This window comes from Sciurus carolinensis, chromosome 1 (assembly GCF_902686445.1).
Source record: "Sciurus carolinensis chromosome 1, mSciCar1.2, whole genome shotgun sequence".
Lineage (NCBI taxonomy): Eukaryota > Metazoa > Chordata > Mammalia > Rodentia > Sciuridae > Sciurus > Sciurus carolinensis.
The window spans coordinates 173,664,793-173,692,663 of record NC_062213.1 but is presented as its reverse complement, the minus strand read 5'-3'; the positions used below and the strand labels follow the sequence as shown (position 1 = coordinate 173,692,663).

The 27,871-nt window shown below is 44.1% G+C and overlaps 1 protein-coding gene across 4 annotated transcripts in view; it reads right to left on the bottom strand.

Annotated features, from left to right (window-relative positions):
• Mknk1 (MAPK interacting serine/threonine kinase 1) overlaps positions 1-27,871 on the bottom strand; it is a 39,800-nt gene that overhangs the window by 7,093 nt on the left and 4,836 nt on the right. For 3 of the 4 annotated variants that reach the window (XM_047519662.1, XM_047519676.1, XM_047519683.1), the window contains exons 2-9: positions 23,923-24,069; positions 17,290-17,395; positions 15,072-15,173; positions 12,796-12,893; positions 9,942-10,021; positions 8,340-8,413; positions 6,110-6,214; positions 2,723-2,778 (exon numbers count right to left, since the gene is read on the bottom strand). In XM_047519662.1, the coding sequence (XP_047375618.1) occupies positions 2,723-2,778; positions 6,110-6,214; positions 8,340-8,413; positions 9,942-10,021; positions 12,796-12,893; positions 15,072-15,173; positions 17,290-17,305 (531 nt within the window). In that variant the 5' untranslated portion in view covers positions 17,306-17,395; positions 23,923-24,069. The remainder of the gene's footprint in view (positions 1-2,722; positions 2,779-6,109; positions 6,215-8,339; positions 8,414-9,941; positions 10,022-12,795; positions 12,894-15,071; positions 15,174-17,289; positions 17,396-23,922; positions 24,070-27,871) is intronic. The other variant, XM_047519669.1, reaches the window with a different exon arrangement.

Below are 27,871 nucleotides of genomic sequence, written 5' to 3'. Positions count from 1 at the left end.
TGTGGTAAGATAAAAACATGTTATTTTAGTCATTCTTAAATGTACGATCGATTCAGTGGCACTCTTCACATTTACTGTTTTGCCACCATCACCACTGTTTCCAAACCTTCCTAGAAACTCTACTCCAGCATTAACCTCCTATTTCTGCTCGCTCCCGTCCCAGGCGATTCTTTTCTCTCTCTCTCTTTTTTGTCAATAAAATAGGGATTGAACCCAATAATAGGGATTGCTCTGCCACCAAGTTACATCTCCAGCCCTTTTTTAAATTTGGGACAAGGTACTGCTTAGTTGCCCAGTTTGGTCTCAAACTTGTGATCCTCCTGCCTCAGTCCCTCAGGTTGCTGGGATTAAAGGTGTGCACCTGGCCTCTAACCTGCTTTCTGCCTTTATTAATTTACCCATTTCAGATATTTAATGTAAATGGAATTATACCATATCTGTCCTTGTTTGTCTGGCTTCTACTTTGTGTCATGTTTTCAAGGTTCATCCATGTTGTAGGATATATCAGAACTTCATTCTGTTTTAAGGCTAAATAATGTTCCACTATATAGATACTCCGCTTTTTGTTCATCCATACATCTGTTTGTGGATACATGAGTTGTTTTCACCTTGTGGCTACTGTGAATAATACTGTAATGCACACCAGTATACAAATATCTGTTCACGTCTCTGCTTTGAATTCTTTTGAGTACATACCTACCAGAAAAATTGCTGGGTCATATGGTATTTTCTTTTTCCTTTTCTTTTTTGGTCCTGGGGATTGAACCCAGGGATGCTCTGCCACTGAGCTACATTTCCAGTCCTTTAAAATTTTTGAGACAGTTGCTTAAGCTAGCGTAGAACTTGCAATCCTCCCATCTCAGCCCCTCAGTAGCTAGGATTACTGGTGTACACCAACACATCTGGCTCATATGGTATTTCTATGTTCAGCTATTTGAGGAAATTCACATTTTACATTTCTACCAGTAATGTACAAGGGTTCCAATCTCGCTAGATCCTCACGAATCTTTGTTATTTTCCATTACCAAAATTTTTAGCCATCTTAGAATGTCAACAGTGGTGTCTCCTTGTGGTTTGATTGGCAATTCCCTAATGACTAAGGATGTTAAACATCTTTTTATTGCTTGTTAGTCATTTGTATCTCTTCTTTGGGGAAATCTCTGTTCAAATCATTTGGTCATTTTAAAATTGGGTTGTCTTTTTGTTGTTGAGTTGTAGGAATTCTACATGTATTTTGGAAATTAAATCCCTATCAGATGTATGATTTGCAAATATTTCCTCCCATTCTGTAGGTTTTTCACTTTATTGACAAAGTCCTTTGACCTTCAACCTCTCTTAATTTTAATTTTCCTAATCAAGAAGGGCAACAAATCTGTGCCATGAAGAGCAGAAGAAACCAAAGACGTGAATGTTACTTGTAAGTCAGAGGCAGTAACAGGTAGTTCAGAGCCCTGTGGAGTGCTGGGGTCAATAATTTATTTTAATCTAGCTCTTCTACTTATCATCTGAATGATTTTAAGTTTCTTAACCTCTCTGAGCTTTAGTTTTCTCATCTATAAAATGAAGATGATAAAAGTATCTCTTCAAGAAACTTTATAAATACTAAATAAGACTAAGGGCCTGGCATAGTGTAAACACTTGAGAAATGTTAATTGATAATTATTATTAACAACCATAATAAGATGAGAGTAGTGGCACATGCCTGTAATCCCAGCAGCTCAGGAGGTTAAGGCAGAAGGATTGTGAGTTCAAAGCCAGCTACAGTAAAAGTGAGATGCTAAGCAACTCAGTGAGACCCTGTCTCTAAATAAAATACAAAGTCGGACTGGGGATGTGGCTCAGTGACTGAGTGTCCCTGAGTTCAATCCCTGGTACCTCACCCCTGCCCCACCCCAAAAGCCATAATAATGACAAATTATAAAGTTCTAGGTTAGAATCACTGACAGGAAGTCACAGATCTTATTTGAGCTAATATAAGAGTTGTTTGTTGCAAGCATGTTCACTCACAGCCACTCCTTGCGGATGAGCCAGGCTTCACCCACACCAAGGCATGTTGCTCTTGAATCCGCACATGCATGCACACAAAGAGTTGTGAATGTGGGCTGCCAACACTCCTAGAGCCTAAACCTCTCCTAACAAATATAGAATTTGTCAAATTCATGTGCTCTTGTGGAAACACAAACACTTCTATTTATTAGTAGATGGAATTTGGACCATGTTTGAATTAGTTGCATTTGTACAACAGCAAACAAATGTTTTCTTTTTAATGGGCACCTTTGGAAACAAAAATGGAAAGGGAAACACTTTTCAAGAACTTGCTGCCTAATTATTGCTTCTAGTGGTGGATACAGTCTGGCCTACATTTCATGCCAAAAATATTATTTATGGACAGAGGTGTACCCATGTAAGATTGAGTCATTTCTGACTCACAACTGCTCTAACAGTAGGTGCCTTGGACTAGAAAGTATTAATTTTGTGCAGGTCTTATATATTTTACAAGTTTGTGGGCTTAAGCCAATCATAAGTAATAAAGAGAAAAAAAGGGACAAGGCCTACACTTGGAATGTTGAAACATTACATACTAGGTACAATATTCTCACATGTTCCCAACAATCAGTTGACATTGGTACCTGAGGCCAAGAGAACTGCTACAATCTATATTGAGAGCAGGGTGCTTGCCTGACTAGTACAAACTGTACATCCCAAATCAGGCCTTAAGTACCTTTTCTGGAGATTCACACAATATATTTTCTGGCTTCAGATCACGGTGAGCAATGCCTGAAATGACAAGCAGCAAGGAAATGGTTAACATATGCACATAATTATCAAACATTCCACACACAATTAATTTTTTCCAAATGCTGTTGTTCGCAGATTAATTCCCAATTATGGTACATTAAAAAACCAACGAGCTGCGGGAGGCAGAAGTAACCAGAGACACAAACCAAAAGCATAGTTGATTCTGCAAGTTCTTTTGAAGCAGTGGCTTTAGAAGTCTGGCAGGGATAAGAAGAGCTAAATGAATCCCAGCCAGCCTACCTTTCAGCACTGCAGTGACAACCAAGAATTCTTACTGTGCAGCCTAACACAAAGCAGAGCAGAGAGCTCTGCAAACGGCAATGCTTGGAACAGCAATGCAGAAATAATTAGTGCCTTGTTTAAGAACATCTCGGGGGACTTTGACTGCTCTACCTCATTTCTTCTTGTGTAGCTGATTTAAAAAAATAGAGAGAAAAAGAAAGATTCCTTCAGCATGATTCCCTGAATGTTCGGAGGACCAAGTATTAGATAATCCCCATTCTGTCTAACTACGGTCTCACCTGCTCTGCAATGACAGCTTTGGCCACAGGGTGCTGTACTTCAGAGACGACACCCTGCATTTTAGCTAGATCTGCAGAGGGCTGCAAGTAGTAGCTTACCCCTTGAGGGAAGCTGCTTCCCTGCCAGGCATGGTGGCACATGTTTATAATCCCAGCAACTTGGGAGGCTGAGGCAAGAGGATCACAAATTTGAGTCCAGCCTCAACAACTTAGTGAGGCCCTAAGCAGCTTAGCGTGACCCTGTTTCAAAATAAAAAATAAAGGGCTGGGGATGTAGCTCAGTGGTTAAGTGGCCCTAGGTTTAATCCCCAGCAACTGTCCCCCACCCCCGCGGAAAAAAAAAAAAAAAGCTGCTAACCTGTCCAAGAAGGCACTTGGGATAAAGTTGTCTTTAAAAAAAAAAAAAAAAAAAAAAAAAGGACAAAGGACAAAGAACTGACAAATAGGGCTGGGGTGCCCTGGCCAAGGACAGAGAAACCTGCCCCTCCTCCTTCCTCCTGAAGTGCCCATGGCACAAGGACAGGTTGGGAACAGGTTGGGAAAGTTGAGCAAAAGTCTACTTCGAAGTTCTGGAGAGCAGGGGAGGATCTTGGGGTGGCAGTAAAAGCAGAATCAGCCTTAGTCACCTGCAATGATCAGTTGCTTGGGCAGCCCTCCCATTTCCTACTAGAGGCAAAGGCCCAGCCCACCTGAGGCACTTCACTAAGAAGAAAAAGCGGAGCTCCAGGAAGCTAAGTAACTTCATCAGTCACCTAATTGAATGAGAACCCAGAGCAACTCAGCCCAGCCTGCACAAATTGAGTCGGGCTACTGCTCACTGCACTAAAAGTGAAGGATATTTTCCATTACAGCAAGTGCTCCCACAGAAGGATCATGAGCCGCACACAGAGCCTTACTTTTCAAATAGGTACCCATGGCCCACTCATCCCCCAGCCTGAGAATGCAGAGAGCCAGGCTGTCATAATGGGCCTGCCTGTGTGAACGCACCAGCTATAGAGCCACTCCAGTTCATTTCCCAGAGGTTAAGCTACAGTGTGTCCAGTATTTAAAAGTATGGAACTTGTTTCAGGGCTACCCATTCTTGCCCAATTCATCTTCCCAGCGTGAAGTTATTTAGAAAACAGCCAAGTTCAGCTGGAAATCGTTTTTCATCCCCTCCAACTTCTGGTCACATGGGCAGCTGGCCAGCTAGATGTTAACAAGCACTTCAAAACTCCTAAGACACCACCAGCCTTCATTCCCCGTAGTGCATTCTTGTAAATAAATAAATAAATAAATAAAAAATAAAACCGCCTTTACCCCTCCTCCAAGGTATGGCTCTTGTAAAAAGCGTGACCCAGTTTTGCAATCTACAGAGGCAGCTTGGGGAGCAGTTGTAAATCTTTGTCAGGCAGGTGTTACCTACATGCATCCCAGCTTTCAGAGACAGAACGGCTGCTATTCATCATGCTGTGGAAAGTGGAGACACCCACTTCTAGGAATTTTCATCCCAGGTGCAAGTTAGGGTTCCACTGTGAACACTGTCAGTTTGCAGATCTCTTTCAGCCACTGGAGGAAACCAGGCGGAATCAATGAACCTGAACTTCTCACTACCTGTCACACCAGCCTGCACCGTGTAACTGGCATGGAGTGGGACATGTGCACAGCATGCCTACAGTTGGTCCTGAATGCTCACAACCAGCGTGGCTGACCAGGAGTCACAGACATGAAGGGAGTGGAGCTAAGTCACACGTTACTTGCTCCACCTCCACAACCCACCTTGAAGAATGCTTTACTTTAAGGGAATTAATATTAGGAGTAACTGCTTTTTGACTGCTGGGAGATGAAACTGGAAGGAACAATATCTAAGGAAGAACTAGTATGTGCCAGGAACTATGCTCCATTTATTCTATAAACGTACAATACATACAGAAAAGGCACACAACCACATAAAGGAATTCATATATATAAAAGGCTTAGAATAGTCCCCTGTTAAGTGTTAACTACTGGGGATGATGTCCTCATCTCTCCAAATCCTCACCATCACTCTAAGGGGCAGGCATCGACACTGAGAGCGCACAGTTGAAGAGAGGTGAAGCCAGAACTCATTTTTTCCCATTGTACTGCTTTTGAGCCCAAATTTTAAAAAGTATGTAATAGTCCAACAGATTTATGGAAATGTCAAAATGCTTGATTTGCAAAAATATCTCATTCACTACAAAAGTACTTAAATTATTAGTCCTAGGAAAAGGATTGCAAGTGAAGTGTAATTCAAACAGCAACTCATTAGTTACCACTGTGATGTTCAACAGTTATCTCAAACTTTCATATGAATAGAAAATGCATTTTTTATTTACTGTGGGCAAGATACATAAAACTCATATATCCTATCACACCAATGCTGAAGGCAGAGATACAGGTCATGTACTTTAAAACACTGAAAGGAATGACAAATTCATAAGAGAATGGTGGCATCATGCATGAGTTTAATGCTCTTTATCAAGAAAGGAGCATCAGCACATGTGCACACACACCTTGTTCACTGTGAAGTTCATTCTTTTCCCTCCCTCTTTTCCCTGTAGACCTACCCTGCTTAACAGCTCTGCCATCTCTCCACCACTCAGAGTGGAAGCCCAGAGCAGGTTGAAGAGTTCCCCACTCCCCTTCCAGAGGGTGAGTATGACCAAATCTCCAGCTGCCTGCCAGCCACGACATCTCCTGGACAAGCCCCCTGCCAGGCCTGTCCACTCTTCCTTGGTACTCAGAGCTGGCCAGCCCAACCCGCCCACCCAGGCGAAGGCGCGGATCACCTTTGGTATGTAGGAAGTCAAGGGCAGCAGCAACATCCCGCACCACTCGGCTGGCTTCTCGCTCATTGAAATGCTTCCGCTTCTGGATGTGGGCTAGGATGGAGCCTGGGGAGCAGAAGGGAAGGGAGGATGCCTTTGTGGGCTCTAGTAGGTATACTTTCTTAGGGGCCAATTTTCACAAGTTTGGGGTGGGGACATAACTTACTCATTGTTAAATGTCCAGCTCCAAGTGTGGGCCCTGGCACAGAGGAGGGACAAGAATATATCTGCTGAACAAAACTAGACTGCTACTTTCTGTGCCTGTTTGTGAGGAAGTCAGATGTGCGGAGAGCAATCATTTATATGGCAAAAATATTAATACCACTGGGGCTGATTTGGCTTCTGGAATCAAAAGAAACAAACAAATGCAAGTGGGGCTGAGTGGGCCTTAGAGACATTTGCTTCTCTGCATCTGAGCTCAAATCCAAACAAGTGCACAATTCTTCCAATGGAAATGCCACACCCTTTACATACGTGAAGGTCTAGAAAAGTGTGTGGCAGGAACTGCTTTACCTCCTGAACTTTCTGCTTTGTTATTATTCATTTTGTTGGCAACGATTAACATTTACTAGTAGTTACTATGTGCCAAGCACTGTGCAATGCTTTTTAAAGAAATATCTCATCTTCACCACAATTGCATTACATAGGTAATATAATTATCCCCACCTTATACATGAGGAACCTGATGCCAAAAATGGTTAAGTGACTTGCCAAAGATCATGCACTTGTAAGTGGGGGAGACAGGATTTAGGCCCAGGAATTCAGCTGCAGAGCTAGTGCAGACTTCCCCTAGGAGGACTTAAGGTCCAACTACTCGGGGGATGGACTGCCCTGAACCAAACACACCCTCTGTACCCTCTGGGTCTGGCATCAGTAGAGTGTCCATCTTAGTGATGTGGCTACAGAGGAGCCCAGCTGCCTCCAGCATTCCAAACACATAATTCAGGTCCTGGTGTGTGATGGGGACAGATTCAGGCATGAACATACAACTTGGTTTCATGTGGTCTACACCAACTACTGGAAGTCAGTACTTCTGGGCTGAAGATGTCATTTCTGTGTCCTAAAAATGGTCCATGGTTCTTATTACCTTTTTTTTTTTTTTTTTTTTTTGGTTTGGAGAAGGGCTGAGAAAAATGAGAACTGCCAAAGCTCTTTCACCTGCCAGATTAAACAGTCAAAGGATCCCAACATGCTAGACAATATTTTCAGAAAACCAGCTTCCAGCTCTGCTCTACCTTGTCCTGCTGCATTGAGTCTCATTTCTAAATTTGTTAAAAGGGTAGGCAGAAAGTAATATTCTACTTATTTCTAAGACATCCCCCAGCACACTCAGTTGTAGCCAACATTTACTGTTGCCTTAGTGCCTGCCTGGCACTGTGCTAGGCATTTCCCATGAACTATCTCATTTAATCTTCACAGCAACCTCCTGAGATGTGTGCTATCAATATCCATTTACAGATGAGAAATGGTTAAGGGACTTGCCCAAGGACATGCAGCTGGTAAGTGATGGCGCTAGACTTAAGACTAGCTTTGTTAGTTTCTAAAGTGTGCTCCTGTGACCACCAACCCCTCCGTGTATCCCTCCACTCAGCTCCATAACGTTCACCTCGCAAATGTTGTCCTAGGGTCGGGTGACGGACAGGGAGGGAAAGGGTTTCTTTATCCCCTTCACTATGTCAGGAAAGCAGCTTAACACACATCCCAATGATATGCATGTGGGTGAGAGCAGAGCGGTGGTGGGCAAGATGCATCCTCCCATCTGAAGGAGGGCACATTCTTGGCCTCCCCTGTCACAGGTCTGTATCCCAAACAATGGGGCCCTCCTCTCTTCTGCTTAGCCTTTTTAGACTTCACAATGTAAGCTAGCACTTCCACCCCATAATTAATTTAGTTAAATAGTGAATATGTCAAAACAGGGATTGATAAATTGATCACTAAATGTATCTATATATGACTCCTATTATAATGAAAAGGCATTTATAGAATGCCCACACAGGTGACATTCTAAGCTCTGCAAAATGCTAATTATCATCCTTCCCTCCGGCTTCCCTTCTCCCAAATCAAGGGCAGTTTTTAAGTCCTTCATCCTTTTTATTAGCTTGACTCATTTTAGAAGTCTCTGGATTCATGATGGATGATCACCACCCTGGGTCTTAATCCAAAGTCCAAACACATACTCAACAGAAAGTACCTCCTTGCAGTTTCTCAAAGACCAAATAAAATCTCGTGTCATCTTCAAAGAACTCAATCAGCTCCAAAATGTTCCTTAAATGGGGAAAAATGGGGGGAGGTTGTATTACATATTAAAGTCCACTTACAAATATACAAAGAAAAAATATACAACACCCTGTAGTGGGGCAGAAATCAACTTGAAATCAGAATGCTTATTAAAGACCCATGTTTGAGGAGCAGCCAATGGTGTTAGCAAGATTCAGGTCACCTTATCTTTCCATAATGTTTAGTCTCTGGTGTTTTCGCCAAGTCCGTGCTGTCAAACCCCAACCCTAAAACCCACTAGGTAGAGTTATAAAAAAGTCCCGGTCACATTAAACTGAATAAAATCTGCAGCCGACTGGAAGCAATTGCGGCTAATAACACTGAATAGTAGGTGTGTGTCCTGGAGGCAAGCAGCAAATAATTACTTGCCCTCCCTCTTGCCCATAAATCACGGGGCAGTATTTACATTGCCTGGAGAAAATGGAAACATCTGTCAAATAGACTTGGGGCCTAACGTGGGCACCGCTAGACCCTAACTGCTAAGCGCTGCTTAATGAAACGGCCGCGTTCCTGGCCACTGTAGCACTTGTGGCCTTCCCCGGTGAGCACTCTCTGTCTGCCAGAGTATTGCAGTGCTCTGCCAACAAGGTCGTCTTGTAACTCAGTAGGGAAGCCACCGGCCTGGATATTGGAGGTGTTGGGGGTTTTTTTTCTTTGGAAGAATGAAATAAACCAAGTGGAGTCTCTAATGCTGAACTAAGAAGCTGCAGGGCTGAAAATAAAAATCTGTCCCTCATAAAAAATGCCGACCACTTTGGGAGACACGAGGCTTTTACTAGTGTGAAGGCGTCCAAATAAGATGGCCAAAATGGCCTAATTTGAAAGAAGATTGTAGAGGCAGTGCCTGGAGTTAAATCAACAGCAGCCCCTGTCCTCCAAGCTTAATGACAAAGCCATCAATACCAGGCCACTGGCTCCCTGCTGACCCTGCCATGGAGGGAGAGAGGGGGAAGCCAGTCTTGGAGGTGACCCTGATTTAAAGCCACAGTGGGAGGGCCACTCATTTGGAGCAGCCTGAGATGGGGTTGGAGGTTACTGTGGCCCAGTTATCAGGCCAGGAGGTTTAGAGCTGGCTCTGGCATGGTTGGTAGTGTCTGTGCAGATTAAGGACACTAGGAACAGGGAACAGCAGCAAATATTCTTAATGTCCTCATTGTCCTCATCTTGGTATTTAGGCAGCCCTAAAGATTTCTACCAGGCGATGCTCAGTGACCCAGCTTTCAAAGGCACTTGGAAGAAATGAAACATCATCTCCCTCTCCACCCGCAAACAGACCCTGGTTCAGACTCTTCTAACTTAACCTTGACTGGTGATATTATAGCATTTCACCTAGAGAGGCTGGTTCTTGGGGGGTGGGTACTGCTGCTTCTCCTCCCTCCCTCCTTCCCTGTCTCCCACAGAAAGATGGAAGGAGTTTTATTCGAAGTGTTGGGGTTAGGGGATGGTGTGAAGTAAGCTCCTTTTCTGTGGTCAAATGTCTCCTAGAGAAGCAGCGAGTCCCCAGCACAAAACTCACTTGTTTCCTTGACACTGGTAGAGCGTCTCCACCTCTCGGAATACCCGGCTCCGACTGTGCCCTGCTTGTTTTTCGATGATCTGCGGGAAGAATAAAATCTATCACATACACCCACCTGACTTCAAAACAGCCTCTCAGCAGGAGCTCTCTGGGGAATGCAAGGCCAAACACAGTCCAAATTCAGTTTCCAGTGGAAGTGTGGAGTAGGCTGTGACGAGGGCACTGTGGCTCTGCTGGTGAAGTAGCAGATTGGCCCGAGGGCTTCCAGCCCAGCTGAGCCTGTTTGACTCTGGCCATACGCCACAGCAAGGAAAGCTGCTGCCCCCAGCTGCCCAGCAAAGACTGAGGCAGCCAGAAAGACAAAGAGCTACCTCTACTTGGCTCCCTCTCCTGAAGGGCAGCTTTCTGCCTTATGGTTAAGAAGTGATGTCCTCTACAGAGGAAATTTCTAGAGCTGGAGGAAGGGGAGGGTGAGGAGGAACTGAAGCCTCCAACTCCTGCTCAGATGCCATGCTGCAATTTCCCCAAGCAGAGGTCAGCACTTTCTCTTCTGAGAACCTGCTCTTTGGCAGTCCCTGTGTTAAATGATATAGATACCTAACCTCGGTTAACCCTTACGATAATACCAAATGTAGGAAGGTGATCCCAAAGCTGCTCCTATCTCAGACAGCTTCTTTCAGCACTTAGAGCCTCCTTCTCACCTATAAAATTGTGGGTTGCTCCCTCCATTCCTCTACCTGGAGATGCTTGCTGAATGCCAACTGCAGCAATGCATAAGCCCACAGAGTAGCAGGTGGTTTATGTGGCAACTGACTGACAAGCCCATCCACAACCCTGTGGACCCAAAAGGAGCCTGTGGGCAAGTTTTCCACAGAGCTTGGCCCTGCCTCACAGCTCAGATGATGATGTCCTGCTCTTTCCTTAAACACTGCTGGGCACACTTCAAATGTCTCCAATATGTTGTAGCACAAACATCCATGACCAATTGGAATTTTCTAAATAAGCCCACATCGGTTAGTAAACCACTTGTGGGTTCATTTTCTGAGCAGTCAGTGAGATGCAGTGCTGGGGAATAGGAGCTATTTGACTTCAAGCTATTCAATCTCATTCACCAAGCAGTTAAGGTCCAAGTCAGGGAGAACTTTCCGGCAGGCAAGCTTCGGCAACAGTATAATTTCTTGGAGGAGGTAATGGGCTCTGGCCATTGGAGATGGGGAATCAAACATGGGCAACTATTTAGGGATTCTTAGAGGAAACTTGAAGTAGATTATCTGGATATTCCATTCCGACTCTGAGGTTCATCAAGGATGCCTGTAGGAAAAGGTGTCATAAATAAAGTCTTGCAGAGCTACTCTGAGAGAAGTAGCCTATCTCTAGGGAGCTTTTAGAGAGTAGAAGTGACACAAGACATGGCAGAACTGCTGAAACCAAAGACCTACCAAGCTGGGGCCTGGTGTTTGCACAAAGTTGTCAGGGGGACATGGAGCAAGGAATAGGTTTTTCTCCTGTGACCCAACTTGGAAGAAATAGGTCTGTCATCCAGATGTATCAAACCTTTGAAGATGATTTATACTTGTAGTTTTTATCACATGCATAATTTTTAAAATTATTTGTAATTTATACCAATTTGTTTCCAAAAAGGAATGGCGGTAGCTCACTTGTTACCAGGTGAAGCAACACCCCGCAGCTTAGCAGAAGTGTTTTTCCAATCACAATTGGAACTGTGGAGAGCTGGTGGAAAACAGTGTGCCTTTGTTTTAGGAGATTTGCCCAGCTTGCCGGGAGGGGCAGCACTGTGACACGGTGGCTCAGATGGCTGCCTGGAAATCATCTTGAATTGCAGAAAGATCCTTTCTCTACCTTAGTGATTCTCAAACAGTGGGTCTCACAACCACCTGGGGAAGCTGGTGAAAACAGACTCAGGCCTTTTCCCTTACAGAGAAACCTGGCTCTCTGTGTGGTCCTCGGGTGCTCTGACACACACTGCAGTTTCAACATGCCCTCCATCAGGGTTCTTAAACTGCAGTTAGGATCTGAGTCACCTGGATGGATGGTTTATGACATTCACATGCTGGGGCCACCACTACTTTCTGATTGAGCAGATGTGGGGTAGGGACAGATCATGTGCATTTTTAACAAGCTCCCGGGTGGCACTATGCTGCTGGTCCAGGGACCTGACTTTGAGAACCACTCTTCTACCATCATCCCTCTTCCACACTGAGTGGTCAGTGGTACAGAGCACAGAACAGGAACGAGTCACTCCAAGACATGCGGCTAACTAAGCTGAGTGCTCTGGTCATTTTAGTTCTAATCTTCATTATTGTGATAATGTATATTACTTGTAGAGCACTTGGTAAAGTGTTTCTACCTCTATCAGTTCATTTTACTTTCTATCTTCATAATCACCCTATGTGAAAGAAAGGGCAGGAATTATCACCTTCATTTTAGAGATGCAGAAACTGAGTCTTATGGAGATTCCACGACTTGCCCAAAGTCAAATAGTAATAGTTTGTCAAAACAGAGTCAGGCAGGGCAATTTCAAAACTGGCGGTCCACTCCTTGAAGCTGGACTTTGGTTGCGGTAACAAGAAGCAAGCTTATTAATTTATTTAATCTTCAGAACAATTCTATATAGGTTCTATTACTATACCCATTATGTAGATGGGGAAACTGGAAGACAGGAAGGTTAGTAACTTGCCCAAATACTGGATTCAAGATTTGAATCAGTAAGTTTAGCTTTGAAGTCCTAGTTCTTACTAAGCACCATATTATAGAATATGAAATTATTTACTTTAGGATAAGCTGGGAATGAATATTTGCAAAGTAAAGCCTGGTATCCAGATGAGATACTCACTTTGACGGCATACTCTTTGCCAGTCTGCAGGCTCACGGCACCTTGAACTTTGGCATAGGCTCCCTCTCCAAGCAATTCAGAGGTCAGCTTGTACATATCTAGGGGTGAAACGGATGAGAGGAATAACAAGATTAGTCATCCTCTGCAAGCAAAGATGGGAAGAAGAGCTTCTGTTACTTGGTGTCTGGATCTGACCACCCAGGCACACCATGGCTCTTTAGCACTCAGTGATGGGCAAGGCACATGGCTTCCCAGACATCACAGGACTCAGTTTCTCAACAAGACCATATAGTGTTCCTCATTTTAGGAATGAGGTCAGAGAAAGGGTTTCAATTTAGTACTACTTCCTGAGCACTTACTGTGTGTCAGAGAGCATAGCAGGGCAGAGTGAGGAATAAAATAGAATCCCTCCTAAGGGTCACAATCCTGTGGGGAGACAGATACATACAAGAGCAGCCCCAAACCAGGTGCTGTGAGTACTATCACAGAGGGACTAGTTTGGAAAAAAGGGACAGGGGCAGGAGAAGGAGATCTGCTTGGGGAACCTGGGGATCCTCATAGAAGAGGTGTGATTTGAATAAACATTCTTGCATTTGTTCATTTGCTGAGCTCCTATTATGTGCCAAGCTCCATGCTATGCACTGGTGATACAAAGGGGAATAAACACAGTTCTGATTTATACCACAGACACTGGAGGTTTCTGAGAAATTTTCAGAAGTCACCCACAGGAAAACAGAGATAGTAGGAGGTTGCAAATGATGCCTTCAGTTTTTAGGTACTGAGTCAGAATGGTTGTAACAGAGTAAAAGGCCTGGTTGAAAGAACATTAGGGGACCTGCCCAAGTTCACAAAGTAGAACAAGTTCTCTGTGTCTCCACCACAGCCCTTGTCCCGCTGACCTCATCCTCCCTTGACTCCACTACCCAGCTCTTTTTCTATTGAGGCAACAAGACCGAGCATAAGACTTTAACCTGACATGAGATCTTATTGTTCTTAGTCATGAGAAGTACAGGACTGCACAGGCTATCCTAACAGGAAAAACTCCCTGAGCTCACTGAAAGAGCAAAAGGCCTACTGATTTGCAAACTACTCTAAAACCCTGGGGAGCAAAAGGCTGCTAACCCCTGCACTAAGTACTTCCTTGGATCCATCATAGTTTGCTCTCACAGGTGTCTGTAAGAACAGATAGCACGCTGCTGTTTGTATAAGTATTTTAGGTGACATGCTTCGCTCACGGTGCACACTTCAGCATTAGCCCTTTATACTCCACAGGATGTTAGGTGGTTGGAGTCCAATGTTCTGACTCATAAAGTGCTTATTATCAGAACCACTCTACAAAACAATCAACTTGCTGGTGTGCCTGCAAGGTTGGGAAAAGGGCCCATTAGGGGAAGCTCCTTCAGGTCTCACAGTGAAAAAAAATAGCTGAAGAGCAGCTACTGATCCTTTCAGTCCTTAGCAGACTCATCCAGTGAATTGCTTCCCCGCTCGTATGCCCAGTGATAACAGCACCAGATATGACCCTAGTGTTTGTATACAGAATGCCCCACACCCAACATCTTGTCCCCTGAACACAGCATGCACTCTTTAAAAAGGAGTCACACACATGCAGCACAAGTAGCTACACTCCTTTTCTTTTTTTCCTTGCATACTGCAGACTGAACCCAGGGACACTCTACCACTGAGCTACACCCCCGGCCCTTTTTATTTTATTTTGAGACAGGGTCTCACAAAATTGCTGAGACTGGGCTCAAACTTGTGATTCCCCCTGCCTTAGTCTCCAGAGCATCTGGGATTAAAGGCATGAGCCACTGCAACCAGTTGAGTAGCTACACTTTGTAAAAGTCCAGTTCTCCACTTAGGGAAGCCATGTCACCTGCAGCCGTGGCCCTTGGTGGTTCCTGCTTCCTCTTATATGGTTGTTCTACCTCTCAGTGGCCCTGCCAGGAACTGCTGGGAGCAGGATAACATCTGAAAAGGAGCTGGGGACACATGATGCAATCTCACTCCATGTGCAACTGATAGATTGGTCTTTCTGCCCACTGATGGGTGCTCAGACTGTTCTGGGGATGCCTGTGCATCGTCTGAGAGCTTTCCCACCCCTGTCATTCTGTCACTTCTTGTGTAAATCCACCCACCCGTCTTCTCCCATCACACAGATAACCATGGCTGGCACCAAGATGGGGCATCCTATGATCTGTACCCAGGAGCACTGGGATGCTCATCCTCTGTTTGGGGAGACACAGGCCCAGTTCTAGGAAAGCTGTGGGACCAACCTTCAAACTTTCCTGGCAGGGAGTCAGTGGCTCGGGCCTTCCGCTTCTTCTTTTTCCTCTTGTCACTGTCCGCGATAGGAAGGGGTTCACTGCTGCCCATCTCTGGGAGACAAGAGGAGATGTGAGGGAAGCGGCACTGTACTGATCAAGCTGTAAGTTCACCAGGAAGGATAAAAAAAGGTAGTGGGGGGGACCCTGGAGCTTTAAGTGATGGTTTTTAAGTATCTGTGAGGACTATTGATTCGTTTTAACCCAGGAGGCAAAACTAAAGGCAAAACCATTATAAGAGATCATTAACTGTGGCAAGGAACTCAGGCAGGCAGGCTGGATTAGAACCTACTTTAATCAAGCTCATTAGCACATGGATTTAGATCTGCCACCCGTCAAACCATAGTCCTCAAACAGAAAAGGAATCCACAAGCAGAGCCCCACCTGTGACACTCTTCAGCTCAGCACTAGAAAGGCAGGACTAGGCAAGAATTGGGGTGGGGAAGCAGGAACTGATGCAGATGAAATCAGAGGATTTGCACAGGGGTATGGTGAAGGGCATTCTGGGGGGATTGATTATGGAAAGGTAACAAGAGGGCTGGACAGGGGACTGAGAATACTCCCAAATTCTTTCATGTCCAAGAACACAGACTTGGGTGCCTGTGGAGCACAAAGCATTCCTTCCCCTCCACAGCTCTGTCCTCAGAGAGGGTGCAGGGAGCGCCCACATAGAACCTGCAGTTGACCATCTATGCCAGGCTGCTGGATAAGGTTACTTATTGCAAAAACATTACTCTCTTTCCGTGGAAGGCATCTGGTGCCCAAGTTAAAGGGAGGATGCGTTGAGGCAGACAGAAACTGGACAGCTCGGGCAGGAAAGGGTCACGACAGAAAGGAGCAGCAGGAGACTGAGACAGGAAAAGAGAAAAGGAGGAACCATGAGCCAGTGCCCAATCACAGTTCTGTCTCTGGGACACTCTAGTAAGGGGCCTTCCCCTGTTAAAGATAAATTACTTATAGAACATGTCATGCCCCTGATCCAGAGTGGAGCCTTAATACTCTTCGCCTGCAGTTAGAAATAATAAGATTTCTCCGAAGTCTCTGGGTCTAAATCCCCACCAGGGTGATTAAGCCTCTACATCCTTCTGAAATAGAGGCACTCGAGTGCTGATGGGGCACACGGTGTGAGAGACTTTAGACCAGCCTTCAATAAACACAGGCCCTGGGTGTTGAATTTTTTTTTTTTTCTGAGAGATTTTAAAATGGAAGCTGGCTTTTTGCCTGCTAAGGGGAAAGGCCTACTCCCTTCTCCAAGGATCCGCTGAACACGAATCAGAGAAATGGCAAGTCTGCCTGGAAGATTGATTAGTGCTGATGCCCGTCTCTGTGCTGTTCTCAGAGGCAAGTATATTAGGAGAAGCACACAGAATGCACCTTTCAACAGCACGATCTAGGAAGCACAGTTAAGCAGCCAAGTATCTGACAGCTCGGGTTAGGTGCTTCCTTCCTTCCATCTTTGGAATCTGATGACAGTGCATTTTAAATTCTACATTAGGATAGAGAACAGATGAACACACGGATAAAGGGAATCCACAGATGATCTCAAAATACTATTTTACCCAATAGCTTCAAGCACAAGCTACATCTGGGGACAGCAACACTGTATGAATTCAAATAATTAAACACTGGTACTAAGTCACCTACCCTCACCAAGGTATATTAGAAGGAAAATACATATATACTGAACAGAAATTGTGCAGTAATAAAATGCAGGGTCGCTTATTTTCAGGAGCTTGAGGGGACACTGGACATGGGGCAGCAGGCCAAGAAGGAGGGACCACTGTCCCTCTGGCTCTGACCTTGCATGCAGTCCGGTGTCAACTCTTGTCCCACCTATTGTCTCATCAGCGGCTCTGTAAGCCAGCTGTGGAGTGGACACATTTTGGTTTCAGCCTCTCCCCACCCGCAACACTCCAACGGGGAACCTGCTGACAAGCAAAACAGCCAACAGGCAGGTGGTGTGGAGGAGCAGCAAGAGAGCTGGCGGCATTGTGACTCACAGGGGATGCTCAGACATACTTATGGCTCTAGCTAGAAAACCCTGTTAGTGGCAATTTATACTTGCTCTTTACCACAGCAGGCTGCAAGCCTCTTGGGAAGCAGCATACCTCTGGGCATCGCTGCACACTCAATATTAGATTTTATGGCTTCACACACAAAGATAGAGTACCTGGTTTATTCTGCATGGATCTCAACGGAAGAGGGTACGCCAGAAGGACAAATGGTTAAGACTTTCCTTGCAAACACAACTTGTTGAAGAAGAGTTGTTTTTGAAACTAGGGAGAAAAAAATGTAGGAAGATGGCGAAGTGAAAGAAACATGCTTAACTTCCCTGTTTTCACAGTGGGACGTGGGGTTTGGGAGAGGTGTCATAATCTCATCGAGGGGTTGCTAGTTCCCCATCTAGAGGTGGACCACATCTCTTTATCTCAGAGAGTCATGAATCAGACCCATAAGGTCTGTGGGACCTTAATTCAGTACACATGCAATCACTAGATAAATGTTTCTTCAGGTGGAAGGTCCCACAGTCAAGCTACACCTTGGCCTGCCTGTTGCCCTTGGCCTAGGAATTCTCAACCATCAAACTAGCTCAAAGTGTTTGCCCCTTTGCAGCTCCTGATAACTCCAGATGCTTTAGGGTTTGTGCAAACACTCTGGAAATCAGTCAGGCACTAGGCAAACACCGTGGTATCACTGCACAGAACTAGTAGTGATTACACCATCCTCTGCTCCCAACCCCCTGCAAGCTGTGGTTCAGTGCTGATTTCACTATTGAGTACTCCAATGCTCCTAAAGTCACAGTTGTCCCCTGTGGAGCTCTGTCTCTAAATCATGGTATAGTGTCAGACACATATCAGCCCCTAGAAACTGCACACTGAAATGGAAATGACATGAAAAGATGCACATACCATCAGTGCAGTGTGTGTCACACAGGCTTGTTAGGTACCTACTGCACACTCTGACAGAAATGTGGCCGAGGAAGGCTACTCGCTTCTATGAATTCAGTTCAGGACTTTTATCAGTTCCCTGACACACTCGCCCTATAACACAAAATGTCCTTAACTTTCTAGCAAAAGCCCGTTTTATTATTTTAGAGGAGGAAGTGAGCACTTGTGAGTTTCCAAACAGAACCCAGCTGGTCTGGAGGCTCCCAGCATTGCAGCCTCCAGTCCTTGCCTTCCTCCTGGGCATCCTGGGCAGGCTCAGCAGCCCACATATGTGTGACTGGTGGAGGTAGAGGTAGAATAGGAGAAGCAGCACACTGCGACAGGAAGGCATGTGGGCTTGGGATCAAGGGACCAGGGCAGAAGTCCTGGTTCACATATTACAAGACAGCACTGAGGCTAAGTTACTTTGCCTTTTTGTTGTTGTTGTTGTTACTTTGCCTCTTAAGAATCTCAGTTTCTTCATCTATAGAATAGGTTTAAAAATACTCCTGCCTTGTCTACCCTACAGGGTTGCTGTGAGGATCCAGTGATATAATTAAACATATAAATATGCTTCAAAAACATATGTGCATGCACAAGTATGTATACAAACACATGAACACACAACGGAATGGAAAGTCCTGATAGAAACACACAAACAGTTAACACTACTATATATTAAAGTGTACAACTATGTGCTAGACATTGTGCTGGGGGTATTTTATATTTGTCTCATTCTTATAATAATCCCAAACGGTAAATATTTTACCATATTTCTGGTAAGGAAATAAGCTCAGAGTAGACAGTTGGTGGGCTAAATAACCTACCAATGCTGAACATCTAGTTAATGTTCTCACTGAGATTCAAACTCAATGCTGCCTTTCAAGCCCAGGCCAATTCTAATTTATAGTAGTTTCTCTGTGTGGTGGGATGATTTTTATTTTCTCCCTCATATTTTTCAGTATTCTTTAAATTGTATACAATGCAACATTATTTTTATGCTATTATTTTTTAAATCAAGTTTTATTTCTTAGTGAAATACATAATGATTTTTCTCTAATACATGTTGGAATTTAGAATCTGACTATGGTTTTTAAAATTGTAACTAGATATCTCTGTATTGAAATTCAACATTCAATGATGAAAAACTATTTTAGGACTATTGGTTTGATAAATATATTAATTTTACAATTATGAAAAGCAACAAATGAAGGAACTGGCAGTAAAGTTCAGTGATAGAGTGCTTACTTAGTGTGCCGGAGGCCCTGGGTTAGATCCCTGACACCACAAGAAAACAAAAAAACTGCTTTTATTTTTTTAAAAGAAGTTACTTTATAAAAACAGACAAAAAAATGCCCTGAACATTGGATCCTGAAAGTTGTGGCTCCCACTCCTGCCTGAACTCAGGCCAGTAGCTCAGCTTCTCTGAGAGTCAGTTTCTTTCTGGACAAAATGGGTAAGAGTAAGGCTGGGCTGTCTAAGTCATAAGGCATAGGATCAAATAAGAAACCAGACACAGAAGCACACTGATTCCACCACTGCCGTATTTCCTGGGCAGCTACTGATCCTCTAGTACTTGACAGTGAGAACACAAGGAACACATCTACCCGTGCAGCAGTGACATGTACAACAATTTTAATATGGTAGGACAAGTGCTGTGACAGGGAAGTTCCAGGTGCTGTGGAGCAGAAGAGAGGAATCTGACTAGCTGGGCACCTGAAGGGTGAGTGGGAACTGCACAGGGTGGGGCTGGCAGAGAGTTTCTCAGACTGAGGAAAAGCACCCTAAGGCCTGCAGGAGAGGTGCCATGGATGGTTAGGGCCACTGCACATCGTTCAGGCCAGCTGAAGCATGGAGTATACAGGGGGAGTGAGGTAAGATCAGATCATAAGCAAGACCAGCATCACCAATAAGAATCAGTGTTTCCATTCCTAGGCATGTTTATCTTGCTTTCTTTGTAAAATAGGGATGCATGTTTTTGTGTGCATAAGTACATTATATATTTCATTTCTTTGTGAAACTTGTTAGCCAACAAGTACTGATTGTATTGGAAGTGTAGCAGGTGTTAAGGATATGGATCCAAGATTCAACTTGGCATCTGCCCAGGGAATGGCCCAGAGAAGTTCCAGAGTGACAGGGAGGGGCAAGGAGTCCCACAGGGGTGGGAAGGTGGCAACAGCAACAGGTTCTCTCCTCAAGGCCCACCTTCTGAAACGACTGTGTCATTTCTTATAAAGCCTGATGAGCCAGCACATTTTCCCCCAAGCCACCAGATCCACACTCCATACTCTGACAAAGTCTGTACAGAACTCACCAGCTGTCACATCTAGTGGGTGATAGCAAACAGGGTTATCTGACTAACATGGCTCTGCAAACAGCTCCTGCTCCCCTACCCACCCACTTGAGCCCTTTCAAGGTCCCTGTCTGAACACTTCCTTTAGCTACAAGGGCCTTCTGGAGAAGGAAGAGTGGCGAGAACAAGCTAAAGAGTATAACCACGAGCCTGGCTGCCTCCTCAGGCATCAGCCAGCTGAGGGCCCAAACAAATGCCAAGCTGAGACAGTGGAAGGAAACCGAGGGCTGGAGATGTGGCTTAGTGGTAGAGCACTTGCCTAGCTGGTATGAGGCCCTGGGTTCAATCCCCAGCACCAAAACACAAGAACAGAAAGAAAAAAAAAAAAGGAAACTGAAGGAAATAGGACAGACACTCCAAAGAGGAGGCCACAACTAAGCCATGTGAGACAGAGGAGGCAACATGCAGGCCAGGGAGACTGACCCAGCTCATTTGTGCCTTTGAAGTGGCCGCGGTAGTTATGGTGCACTCTACCACTAGTAGCACTTACAGTGTACACAGTCACCACAGGCCAGACAATGTCTAAGAACTTTACAGACTCTATACTACATATACTCACTCATTTAATCTTCACAACTCTATGAGATAAGCATAATTATTGCCCACAATTTGCAGAAAAAGAAACAGATACAAAGAGATAGAATGATTTGCCCTTGGTCACATAAGCTAGTAAGTGGCAGAACTGGGACTTAAGATGATCTGGCTGAGAATTCAAGCTTTTAACCATTGCACCGTACTTAAACATAAATGCTGAAAGGCAGGAGGGGTAGCCAGTGAAAGCCAGCTACTAATGAGAATGCTGTTTTTTATAAACCTTGGTACAGAGCTTCCCAACTGATGTACTGTAAGATGCTTATCCCTCATCAGGCCTCCAGCCCCTGGGCTCACTGTACATGCAGTCAAACACTACCATTTTCTCCCATGTGCTCTGATGTCAAAAAGTTGGGCAGCACTGCTTTAGTTTACATAAATACAAGACATTATTACTACATCCTCTTTATTATATTAGTCTAAAGTCTAATCTAGTGGGGTGTGGTGGCACATACCTGTAATCCCAGCAAACAAGGAGGCTGAGGCAGGAGGATAGCAAGTTTGAGGCCAGCCTCAGCAATTTAGTAAGACCCTAAGCAATTTAGTGAGATCCTGTCTCAATATAAAAAGGGCTATGGCTTAGTGGTAAAATGTCCCTGGGTTAAGTCCTTGGTACAAAAAAAAAGAAAAAAAGAAAAAAGAAAGTTTAATCTATCAGAAGTTTCATCATGCTCTGAGATAGCTTTGTAGTTTGTGTTCTGTCATGTATGGAATATGAGCTACAAACCAAAGTCCAATCACATTATTTCATGGCATTCTGGGTATCAGGTGTAAGCCTACATTCTTCTCCTACCTGACCTGGTAGTTGGTTGATGTGGTTTCTGATGGCATCATTACTATATAGGAGACAAGGAAAGGGAACATTTAAGCAGAAGTCAATCAAATTTAACATGACTGGTGCAAAGAGCCACAGGTAAAATCAGCTCAATCAGAAGACCATCTGTTAAGTGAAATTCCATGGAGCTAAAGTATTCTTCCTTCTGCCCAGGAAGGTTGGGCAGCCTCATACATGATCTCACTCAGCTGTCGTGAACCCGACTGTGAGGTCTGCCTGGGGTCTGGGTGGCAATCCACAACAGGCCTCAATCAGAGGTGGGGTAGTGAGATTTCCAAAGGCCAAAGATCCATCTTCTTCTGCTCTGATTCTGAGATCACAGCAGTCTTCAGAGCTGCACTGCATTTTGTGCTGGAAGGAGTGACAAGAGGAAGGACGTGGAAGGGGGAAAACGAAGCAGCAAGAAGGACTTGGGTGAGGAATAGAGAGAAGGCAGGCTACAAAAGGTCACCCAAGCTCATTAATATACCCTACAAGACCCTTCAGCACCTGGTCCCTGTCTTCTTTCTACCCTCAACAACCAACAGTCATCCTTTCACATGAAAGTGAAAATAGAAAAAAAGAAAAAAAAGCTCCTTCAGTGTGCAACTGAAACAGTCCTATGAGTACTGGGGATTTAACCCAGTGCACTTTACCACTGAGCTGCATCTCCAGCACCCTGTCCCAACCCACTGTGAGATAGAGTCTCATTAAGTAACCCAGGCAGACCTTGAACTTGTGATCCTCCTGCCTCAGTCTCCTGAGTTGTTGGGATTACAGGCATGAATCACCATGCCCAGTCATCAAGGACATTTTTACATGAAAATGGCATTTTAAAAAAAAACTGTGAGTGTGCAGCAGTGAAGAATACAATGGCCACTAGCACAGCTCAGTGCTATTGCCTTGACTAGTGCTAAGGCACTTGCACTTCCTGTGACAACAAATAGCATCTTAGTACTATCATAAGAATCCTCTTGACCTTGCAGATCCCCTGGAAATATTTCTGCAGAGCACACTCATGGACCACTGTACTAGGCAATGGGGAGGGGGTGGGGACCATGGAGGATGTGCCTTAGGGCTATCAAACTGGCTGTGATATGTAGAACAAACTGCAGGTTGGGGACAGACAGGAGACCGAGGCCCCTGCAACAGTTCAGGGGAAGGCAAGAAAGTCCTATATCTGGGCGTGGACTGCAGGGTTAGAAAGGAAGAGAAAGTCAAGGCATGTTTCAGTGGGAGGAAGGAAACCACAGAGGCAGAACTGGTCCGTGTCCTGCCATATGACTGGACACAGTGGAGGATCAAAGGCTACTAGTCTCCTTGAAAGAGGGGACAGTGTGTTATTTCTCTCCACGTTATGGCCCAGTACAGTCAGGCACAGAGGGGGACCCTCACATATGTTTATGAATATATGCTTTTTAACCAAAATTAGGTAAACATAAGAACAGTGTTGTCAGAGAAGGGGTGAACACAGCCTGGGGATGGGGAGCAGGGGGAGACAGTGGTGCCACTGAGAAGCTTCAGATGAGATGGGTGACACAGCAGCCAAGCACTATGGAAACTCAGAGACCAGGCTAAAGCTATCTCACTCAACTCTCATTTGGCCCAAATCTACAAATGAGACAGGACTTATAACCTTCCAGGCATAACAAAACCTCAGGTCAGAGTGGAACACAGAACACTTCAAAATGTCATCTTATGTGTCATACATTAGTTTAAAAACAAACAAAAAGAAGAGATACAAAAAATTATTAACAATGGTTCCCTGGGAAGAATGAGATTGGGTGAGTACAAGAATTTCACATTTTATATTTCTGCTGTACTTGATTATGGTTCACTATGATGCAGCTAGCTGTTTTGTTCTTGTAGTTAAAAGTATACAAGTATGTTTTACTTAGTGCATGGTTTCCTTATGATCCTCTGTTATTCTGAAGAAACATGTTCCTCCTTACTAAGCACCTGTCTTAGGCACACAAGGCCACTCAGTTAAGCCAACTAAATACCAAAAACCATCAACTGCTTAGCTGATCTCGGGCCCATCCCTTCCCCTGGAAATAATCAGATAATTTCAATGCTGAGTGATCTAAAAGGATAAGTGAAATGTCCACTCAATCTTACCTATGGGTTTTCCCAACTTTTGAGCAGTGGTCCTCAGCGAACTTGAAATTCCAAGGGAAACAGTGTTGCTGTTGGATGGGTTCACAGGCTTCTGCACACAGCTGTCCTTCAGTTCTCCACCTGCTTCATCTTACCTGGCACAAAAATCTTCGAGCAGAAGAAGAAAGGATATCAAAATGCTGACTTCTCTGAGGGGACCGGAGAAGATAAGAGACCTACCCATGTGTTCCCCAGCCCTGTTAGTTACCCCAAGAAGTAGACTGGCACACAACAGTCATAGACGTCTCCAAGCTTTAAAAGCAAACACGTAAATATCTGAAAATGCTGACACTAAGCATTGGAAGATGTAGTGGGACTCCGATTAAAATTTTTCATTTTTTGTTTCCACTGTGGAATTCTAGATTCCAAAAGGTGTAACTGGCCAGGATGACAGAGTTGAACCCCTCTGTTCAGTCTGAGCAGTCTTATGCAGAAGGTAAAAGCTGACATTTCTGTGTTGCCTACTTTTTTAGAGACAAATAAACTCTGGCTTCATCTCCTAGTGGTCTGGCCCAAGTCTCACAGGCAAGAGTAATAGTACCAGAAGAAATAACAGATGCAGAGCAATAGGTGGTTTAAATGGGAACAAGGTTTTATGCCAAGTGTGTAATTTTTGCTAGTTTCCAATGTAATTACTTAATTTTCTGTATGTCCACTGCTATTTTTAATTTCATGGCTCTAGCTATCACATATTAGAAGTTGTTTTGTCAACTTCTTTCTATTAAATAAATATGCACTTCCCCTTTTCCAGGGAAAAAGTTCTGAAATTCCAGTTTAAATCTGAATTCTAGGCCTTAGTGCCAAAAACTTTAAAGAGGCTTTCTGGAATCTGGATATGTTTCAACATTTTACCTTGAACTACATGTCCCAAATTGGATGGGTCCTTAACCCCTACCCACAACTTCCTTCCTCCTGATTTCTGTTCTATGTTTGATTACCTCATTCTGCCAGTTACCCAGCCACAGGACCTTTACATCATTTCCAGTATCTCTTTCTTCTCCAACTGCATATGCTCCAAATGCTCACACTGTCAGGTTTTCCCTGAGTCTTATATTCAGCTTCTTGTAAAATAACTCCTACTCATTCTTCAAGGCCCAGGGCAATTCCAGAAAGCATTCCTGCAAATTGCAGAAGCACCCTTCACATTGTTTCTAATGCACTCAGCATTTCATGGAGACCTTAAAATTCCATTATAACACAGCAGGCTGTAAACAGGCATATGTGGCCTTCCCACCAGGTCATAAGCTCCTTAAAGGCAGGGGTATCTTTTTTACCTCTGTATTTCCAGTGTTTAACATAGTATCTGACACCAAAGGGCTCTAGTGAATCTGAATAAACTACATCATCCTCATAGTATCTCCTTATTGTTCCTTAGAGACATTAACACTTTGGGTAGTCCTGCCTACTGTGCTTTTTATTCCCAAATCTCTTGGGCCCAGTGAAATAGGTTATTCTCTCTCCTGCTGCAACCACTGCACTTCCAGGGATGGCCCTGAACACCTTTAAACTTTCTTTGTTTTTAGTCTTGCCATTTGGTCCCTTCTTGTTACCTATCGTAGGGGCTGGCTTTTTTTTTTTTTCCTACAAAGGGCCAGACAGCAAATATTTTATGTTGTGTATCATGTGATCTTTGTCACAACTGCTCAGTCTTGTCTTTGCAGAGGAAAAGCAGTCAGAGATTGTATGTAAATGAATGACTATGGCCATATGTTAATAAAACTTTATGAATACTGAACTCTGAGTTTCATATACTTTCCTTGTGTTACAAAATTTTCATTTATTGCCCCCAGTCATTTAAAAATGTAAAAAACATCCTTAGCTGACAGTTCATACAAAAACGGGGGCAAGCCAGCTGTGGACTGTGGGCCATAATTTGCCAACAACTGGTCTACAGTGAAAAAAACAAAAATGAAACTCAGAACTCCTTTATGAACTTTGTATTATTCTGCCATTTGGAGCCACACTAGAGCTGAGGTAATAAAAGCACATGGACTTTCAAGTATTAGGTCCTGGATTCTAATTCTGGCCCTACCATCTACTACCAAGGTAGTCTTGGACTTCAATGTCATCATCTATAAAATAGAAGCAATAATACACCTGTTGTGAGGATTAAATGAATTTGTGTCTATTAAGCCTACAGCACCAATGCCTGGCATCTAGGAGACACTCAGTAACCTGTAACTCTTATTCTAGCTTGTGATAAGACTTCCACAGATCAACTGTGGCTCTAGAAAGCAACCCTGCCACTCTATAAACCACACCTGGGAGAAGGAGGTAACAAAGTGATAGCCAAGCACAGAGAGACAGAAATTGGTTGTTTTCAGACATATGCTGAAGATTCTAAGGGCCCAGTTAGCCCTGACTCCTCTGCCACCATTCCTAATTCTCTTGGGCCACTTTTCCTCCTTAGCAAGAACTTCTGACTTACACAGTGCTTAACCCCTCTTAGCAAGCTTCACCAAATACCTAGGTGAGCCCTGGAACCTTTCTTCATTCCTGCCTCTCTTCCTACTTTGGTCTGGGGAAGTCAGACCAAACCCACACAGATTGACCTGCAGTTAGGTCTTAAATAGGCTGGCTGTACCTGGATGGGCACCCAATTCTCTCTCCATCCTTCATGAACTTCCTGTTGGACTGAAAATGGATTTTCTCCAGAGCTCAAGAACTAGACTTGCTATGGGAGTCTTAGAGACAAAACCCCCAAAGTATACAAACAAGGCATTATCACATTACTTTTAAGACAGAAAACATCAATGGGGCACAGAAAAGACTAAGGCTTATGGTATTTTCATTCTTGCTTCAAAACCTCTAATGGGTGCCACTGCCTCTGGAATACAGGAGCTCCACTGTGGCTTCCCCAGTGTTACTCAGACCAGCCCTCCCGAGTCCTGCTTTCCTTGCTCCTCCGGAAGTCTCCACCTACAGTCCAGCTAAAGGGGTTGCTTCTTATTACCCTAAACAATTTCCAGCCTCCTACCCCTGTACATAATTCGATCACAGTATTTAAAATGCTTTATTACACATCCTCCCCCTGGACTGAGCTAAGGAGAGGGCAGAGATTATGTCCAAGTCACCTCAGGGTTCCCTATGCCTTAGCAGAGGGCCTGGCATGGGGCAAATACTTAGAAATGCTAATGAATGAATGAAACTTCTGAAGTTATTCTCCTCTTAAACTGTTTTTGACTCTTATTAGCAGACTAGCACATTCTGGTCAGTGCCAAGAAGTAGAAAAACCAAAGAGAAAGAAAAGAAGCATAACCAATGTGATCCAAGGGATGGAAAATAGGTTTTACGGGTGATGTGAAAGCAGCCCAGGCTGTTTAGCCTGGAGAAGAGACGATGAGGCCTAACTGGATTCTAGCTTTAAGTACAGAAAAGGTTCTCATGAGAAAAATCTTGATCTTCTCTTCCCTTTATAATAGGAAGAAACTTCTCCATATTCATGGAAAAGGAAACAATAAGAACTAGCTTAAGATAAGGCCAGAGGGGTTTAAGCTGGAGAAAAGAACCAGATTAGGCATGATTTTTCCAGAGATACTGCATTGTTGTTGTTCTTTCTAGCAAGTGAACTGATGGGGTCTTGCTTAGCACTTTTGCTGAAAGCTGTGCAAAAAGAAATGAAAACGCTGTCTGGTCCTATTTACTATGGAGAGAGGTGGGAGAAAACCCAAGTCAGGTAAGATTTTCTAAAAAGCCACTGACTTTGTTTTTCAGTACTGGGGTTTGACCCTGAGGTGCTTTACACTGAGCTATATCCCAGTCCTTTTAATTTTATTTTTTATTTTGAGACAGGGTCTCACTAAGTGACCAAGGCTAGAAACTTGCAAACCTTTTACCTCAGCCTCCAGATTGCACACAGCAAGCCACACTTTTTATTGACCCTTTTCCTACAGGCACTTTGTGTTGTGTC